Raw genomic sequence first — 7,525 nt, 5'->3', positions numbered from 1 at the left:
AATTTAGATCCAACCAGCTTAGTGTTTTTTAAGTAATTTCATAAATTTCAATTTAGAAGTTAGAACTTAGAAGTGTGCTTCTCTTCAGGCAAAATATTATTATGTAGAATTCCAGTACATAATATATATGATTTCAATGTAAATTGACATGAATATTTACAAATTTTCAGCAATTTTTAGACATCACTGTTGCAAGACCCTGATTTTGAAAGCTGAAAAATACCAGTATTTTAAAAACATTTTTACTAGTCAAAACACACCAAAAAATACAAGATTTTTAATAGGATAATGGATTGTCTAATTCACATACTAAATTGCTCTATACAAGGAGATTTCACAATCCAGGAGCCATAGCCATGTTGCTTTAAGTAGGATTTCAACAAAGTTTTAGCTTCTTGATAGGCTCCAGACATACTCTAAAGAGAGAAGAAAAATTGAATTATAGAATATAGGCAGAATTAAGTAGCCCTAATTTTGCTTTTCAGTTTGATCTTTTTAAAATTTGATGAAAACACTTTTGAATTCCCATTTTTTCCTGAAAATTATTTTTGAAGCTTAAAAATTTCCTTCCCTATACTTCTACAGGCAATTCTTATTTTTTATTATCAAATTTTAAATTAAAACAGTAATGATACACAGAACAGAAAATTTGAAAAAGAGAAAATATAAAGAAGGAAATTTAAAAAATCACCTATAATCCCCAAACTGTAGATAACCACCATTAATATTTTGGTGTATTTCCTTCTATTCTTTTATAAACAAACATATAGTTGAACTTAAAAGAAACAATCACCCAATGAAGTGTTCAGTTTGGACATTTTTAGTAAATTTATACAGGTATGGAAACATCACTACAACCCAGTTTTAAAACACTTCAACCAACCTCCAACAGTTCCACTGTGACCATATGCAATCTGTGTTCCCAGCCTCAGTCACAGGCAAACACTAATCTACCTTCTTTCTCTAGTGTTTTGCTTTTTCTAGAATTTTCATATAAATGGATTAACAGGATGTATTCTTTGATATGGGACTTCTTTAAGTTGGTATAATGTTTTCAGGTTCACTCATGTTTTGTGTATCAGTAGTTTGCTCCTTTTAACTTCTGATTAGTCTTTCATCGTATGGCTACATCACATTTTGTTTATGCATTCACCAACTGATAGCCCAATTTTGGGCTATTATGAATAATGCTGTCATAAACATTCATATGAGTCTGTGTGTGGATGTGAGTTTTTGGCAAAAGGAAGAAAGGAGAGAAAGAAGAATGGAGGGAAGGAAGGAAGGAGGGAAGGAGTGAGGAAGGGACAGAAGAAGGGAAGAAGGGAGAGAAGAAAGGAAAGGAAGGAAGGAAGGAAGGGAGGGAGAGAGGAAGAGAGGCAGAGAGGGAGGGAAGGAGGAAGGGAGGGAAGGCAGATGGACTCAATCAATAATGAGTTGAAAATTAACATTTTCACTAGATAATTATAATTCAAAAGTAATATAGGGGAAGATGTATCCCTGCAACATTCTCACTCTTCTTTCTCTTGCCTTACAACACTGGCTAGGATCTCCAGATTGATATTGGATAGAAGTGGTGAGAGCAGACATTCTTGCCAATACTAGAGGGGAAGCATTTAATCTTTCATCATCAAGTACAGTGCCATCAATAGGTTTTTCATCAATGCCCGTTATCAGGATGAGGAAGTCCACTTTCTATGTGAATGAATACTGGATTTTGTCAATGCTTTCTATACCTCTTTTAAGATGATTATGTGTTTTTTCAAGCTTTGTTCTATTCATATAGTGTATTACACTGAATGATTTTCTGATGTTAAATCAACCTTGCATTCCTGTGATAAAAATGCTCTGTCATGGTATATGATCCCTTTTTATATAATACTTGATTTGGTTTGTCAATATTTTGTTAGATATACACATCCATATTCATGAGTTATTGGTTTGCAGTTTTCATTTCTTGTGATGCTTTTGCCTAGTTTTGGTATCATGGTTATAATGATCTCATAAAATGAGTTTAGATGTGTTCTCTTCTCCTCTACTTTATGAAATAGTTTCTGTGGGATTTGTTTTATTTTTTCCTTATATGTTTGATAGAAATCACCAGTGAAGTCATCTGCACCTGGGTTTTCTGTGGTGCTCTGAAGCTGTTATGTACCCCAGAAAAGGCCATGTTCTTTTAATCCATTCCTGTGGGTGCAGACCTGTTGTAGGTGGCACCTTTTGGTTAGGTTATTTCAATTGAGATGTGACCCATCCAATTCCTGGTGGGTATTAATCCTTTTCCTGGAGTCGTTTGTGAGAGGATAAAGAGGAGAGTAGAGAGAGAAAAGCCCTGGAGATGCTAGGAGAGGACCCACAGAAGCTCAGAGAGGAGGCCACTGGAGCCAGGAGCTGAAAGCAACAAAATCCAGGAGCAAAGGACCAGCAGACGCTGGCCATGTGCCTTGCTATCTGAAAGAGGAACCTCAGATGCTAGTACCCCTTCTTCAGAGAAGGTATCTTCCTTGTGAAGCCTTAATTGTACATTTTCACAGCTTTAGAACTGTAAATCTGTAAGCTAAAAAATCCCCACTGTTAAAAGCCAGTCCATTTCTGGTATATTACATTTCGGCAGCTTTAGCAAACTGAAGCACTTTCCATTATAAGAAGAATGTTAACTGCTAATTCATTTCTTTACTTGATTTATTTCTATTCGGATTTTCTATTTCTTCATGATTCAGTTTTTGTAATTTATGTCTCTCTAGGAATTTGTCCATTTCACCTAAAACATCTTATTTGTTGGTAAAGGTTGCTTATAATATTACCTTATAATTATTTTAGTTTCTTGGGGTCTGTAGTGATGACATCTCTTTCATTCCAGATTTTCGTAATTTGTGCCATCTCTCATTTTTTCTTGCCCAGTCTAGTTAAAAGATTTATCAATTTTCATTTTTTTTTAGTGAGCCAACATTTGATTTCATTGATTTTCTGATTTTTCTATTTCCTACTTCAATTATTTCTGCCTTGATCTATATTACTTCCTTCATTCTATTTATTTTTGTTAGGATTTACTCTTCTTTTTCTAGTTTCTTGAGATAGAAACACCACTTTTTGAGAACTTCTCTCAGTCTTTCCATGGTGCTCTAATCTCTGAAATTGATTTTAGGACTCTCTTCCTTTCTAATATAAAAATTTAAAGCTACAATTTTTTTCTCTTAGCACTTTATTTGCATCCCATAAATTTTAATATGTTGCATTTTCATTTTCATTTAATTTAAGGTATTTCCTAATTTCCCTTATAATATCTTCTTTGACCCTTGGGTTATTTAAAGGTATTTTGTTTACTTTCCAGACATAAGGTGATTTCCCAAGTTTCATTCTGTTGTTGATTTCTAATTAAATTCCATAGTGGTTAGAACAAAACTTCATATGGATTAATCATTTTACACTTACCGAGACTTGTTTTATGGTCTAGCAAATTGTCTACACTGGCAAATGTTTCATGTGCACTTGAAAAGAATGTGCATTCTGCTGTTGTGTGGAGTGTTCTAAATAGGTGAGTTGGGTTTAGTTGGTTGATAATGTTGTTCAAGTTCTCTATATTTGTCCTGATTTTCTGTCCAGTTGTACTATCAATTACTAACAAAGGAATATTAAAATCTTCAACTAAATTTATTGAGTTGTCTTCTGTATTTGAGACTCTATATATATGTGCGTGTATGTGTGAGTTTATACACATATAAATATATCTTTCTAATTTATTCACCTTTTTATCATTATCTAATATACCTCTTTTTGCTAATATATTTTCCATCTGAATGTTTACTTGTTTTATATTAATATAAACATTCCAGCTCTCAGATGGTTACTGTTTGTATGACGTATCTATTTTTATCCTTTTATTTTCAATCTATCTGTGTCTTTGAATCTAAAATGTGTCTCTTGTAGACAGCATATAGTAGGATCTTGCTTTTCTACCCAGCTGACATTCTCTGTCTTTTGAGTGGAGTCTGCAGTATATTCAAACTGTAATTAATGATATGGTTGTATATATGTCTGATATTTTCCTATTTTTCGTATCTCATGTCTTTTAAAAATTTCTTTCTCTACTGCTTTCTAGTTTTAAAAATATTCTACTGATATTTTAGTCCTAGTTTTTTCAGTTCCTTTCTTCATCATTACTTTAGGGATTACGTTGAGTTTATGATGTTCTACTTCAGATTCAGACTGACTGAATTCCAGCAAAATAAAGCAACTTCACTCCAAAATAGATCCATTTCTTCCCCCTGGCCTTTGTCATATTATTGTCATATATATCAGATCTTATAAATTATAAACTCAACACACAGCATTAAAATGTTTTTCAACAACTTTGTATTTTTTTAAGGAAAATAACAGAAAAAAACATAGGCATACAGAATCTTTTACATCTATCCACAAATTTACTATTTTCTATGTTCTTCATTCCTTTCTGTGGATTTATTATCATCTGGTATAATTTCTTGTGAGCCTTGAGACTTCCTTTTGAATTCCTTTTAAGGAAGTTCTGCTGACCACAGATTTTCTCAACTTTTATTTATCTGGGAATGACTTGACTTTGCTTTAATTTTTGAAAAATTATTCTGCTGGATACAGAATTTTTAGTTACCAGTTTTCTTTCTTCCTTTTGGCACTTTCAATAGGTCATCCCAGTGCCTTCTGTTACTGAATTGGAATTTACGTACCATAAAATCCATCCTTTTAGAGTATACAATTCAATGGTTTTTAGTATATTTACAACGTTGTGCAATCATCACACTAAATGTAATGAGAACTTTTTCATCTCCCCAAAAAGAACTTCATACCTTTTAGCAATCATTCCCTTTTCTCCCTCCTCCCAGTCCCTGGAAACCACTAATCTTTGTCTCTATGGATTTATCTATACTGTACATTTCACATAAATATAATCACATATGTGGCCTTTTGTGTCTAGCGTTGTGGTGGTTAGGTTCACATGTCAACTTGGCCAAGGGATGGTGCCCAGCTGCCTGGGCAAGCAAGCACTTGCCTATCTGTTGTTGCGAGGACATTTCCTGGACTGAAATTATCAGGACATCAATTGCATCTGTGGCTAATTACATCTGCAGTCAGCCAAGCGGAAGTCTTTAATCTAATCAGTGAAAGGCTTTAAGTAGGAGGTGATAGCTTCAGCCGACAGAAGAGAGAACTTTCTTCTCTATTTTGCCCAGCTAAACTCTCCTGGGGAATTTATCGAAGACCTTCATCCGAGTGCCAGCTTGCAGCCTGTCCTACAGAATTTGGACTCATGCATCCCCACAGTTCGTGTGAGACAGCTTCATAAAATCTGATACTATTTACAGATATCTCCTTTGGTCTGTTCCCTTGAGAACCCTGACTAATACAAGAGTCGTTCACTTAACAATGCTCTCAAGGTTTATCTATGTTGTAGCATGTATCAGTACTTTGTTCTTTCTAATAGCCTAGTAACATTCCACTGTATCAGTATACCACATTTTATTTATCCATTCGTTAACTGATAAAAAGATTTTCCCCATTTTTTGACTGTTATATTCATTCATATAACAGTTTTTGTGTAGACATATGTTTTCAGTTTTCTTGTGTATATACCTAAGGATGGAATTGCTGGGTTATATAACTCTATGTTTAATTTTTGAGGAATGACCAAACTTTTTCTAAGAGGCTGTGACATTTTACATTCCCACAACTACTGCATGTGGGTTCCAATTTTGCTATACCTTGCCAAGACAAAATATTGTTTGTCTTTCTTATCATACCTATAACATAGTGGGTGGGAAGTGGTATATCACTGTGCTTTTGATTTTTCATTTCCCTAATGACATTGAGCATCTTTTCATGTACTTATGGGCCATCTGTATATCATTTTGGAGAAATGTTTCTTCAAATCCTTTGCTCATTTTAAAATTGTGTTATTTCTGTTTTTATTGTTGAGTTGTAACAGCTCAAATATTCTGGATACAAGTCCCTTATCAGATACATGATTTGCAAATATTTTCTGCCTGTTTGTAGCTTTTCATTTTCTTAAGGATGACTTAGGAAAAGCAAAAGTTTTAAATTTTTATGAAGTCCAAATTATCATGTTTTCCTTTAATGGCCTGTGTTCTTGGTGTCACATCTAAGAAATCTTTCACTAACTTAAGAACTGAAATATTTTCTGTTTTCTTCAAGAGATAGTTTTAGCTTTTACATATGAATGCTATTCTTTTGCATGTGGATATCCAGTTGTCCCAGCACCATTTGTTGAAAAGACTCTTTTCCTTCATCAAATTATCTTGGCATCTTTGTCAAATATCAATTGACTATAGACGGAGAAATAAAATGCGGTTTTACTTCTGGGCTCTCAATTCTATTCTACTGATCTATATGCCAGCAAAACACTGTCCTGAATATTGAAGATTTGTAAAAGTTTTGAAATCAGGATGCATGAATCCTTCAACTTTGTTCTTCTTTTTCAAGGTCACTTTGGCTATTTGGGGTTGGCCTCCACTGTTTCTAATGAGAAGTCAGCCTTTCAATGTGTTTTTCTCCTTATAGGTGATAACCCGTTTTTCTCTAGCTGCTTTCAAGATTTTCTCTTTGTTTTTGGTCTAACCAATTTGACTATTATGTGCCTAGGTGTGGAACTTTTTTTATTATTTTTTTCTTTCTTGGAGTTCATTGAGTTTTTTGGAACTGTTAATTAATGGCTTTCATCAAATTTAGGAATTTTTCAGCCATTATTTCTTCAAGTATTTACCCTGCCCCTTTGTCTCCTCTCCTTCTAGGATTCCTCTTGCAAGTATGCTGAAATGACTACTGACCAACAGATTTCTGCAGCTGTGTTCATTTTTCTTCAATCATTTTTCTCTGTTCTTCGATAGAATATTTTCTATTGATATATCTTCAAGTTCACTGATAATTCTGCCATCTCAAATGTGCTATTGAGCCATTTCAACATTTCGACCCTTCAGAATCAGTTTCTATTAAGTACTATTTTTCCTGAGTATGTGTCATACTTTCCTGTTTCCTTATTTATCCCATAATTTTTGTTTGAAAACTATCTTTTATATAATATATTGTAGCAATCCTGGATTCTATTTTTCTAAGGTATTTTATTTTTAAGTTAGCTCATCTCGACTTAAATTATGAAATCTCTCTTTCCCATGGTGTACAGATGCTGATGTCTCTTCTTAGATTTTTAATCTTATTTTCATGTTTTACCCTGGCTTCCTAGTGGTTACCCCTGAGTTTGCCTAGCTTAGTGATAAACCAACGACTTCAGCAAAGGTCATGTTCAAACACCTCAAGTCCATAAAAACCTTCCCCTTTCTGTTGATCAATCTGTGTGTGAGGTGGGAAGGTATTTAAACACTGCAGTCCTTTCCAAGTATTCCTTGGCTTTCACTCTTTGCTGGGCTCCCTTGGGTCTGCCATGAACATGGGCATAGTTTCTGTCAGTCAGAAACATGTGAGAATTTACTTCAGTCCTTCCATGGCTCTCAAAAATCCCCCTGTCAAGTTTCTGGTTAGT

General features: G+C 34.1%; 1 protein-coding gene across 1 annotated transcript in view; it reads right to left on the bottom strand.

Moving 5' to 3' along the window:
* Positions 1–302: 302 nt before the first annotated feature.
* The window catches only part of ADAD1 (adenosine deaminase domain containing 1), a 60,454-nt gene continuing 53,231 nt past the window's right edge, over positions 303–7,525 (bottom strand). The window contains exon 13 of the mRNA XM_037829051.1: positions 303–416. Within this exon, the coding sequence (XP_037684979.1) occupies positions 303–416 (114 nt within the window). The remainder of the gene's footprint in view (positions 417–7,525) is intronic.

This window comes from Choloepus didactylus, chromosome 3, assembly GCF_015220235.1.
Source record: "Choloepus didactylus isolate mChoDid1 chromosome 3, mChoDid1.pri, whole genome shotgun sequence".
Taxonomy (NCBI): Eukaryota; Metazoa; Chordata; class Mammalia; order Pilosa; family Megalonychidae; genus Choloepus; species Choloepus didactylus.
This window is presented reverse-complemented; position numbering and strand designations above follow the sequence as displayed.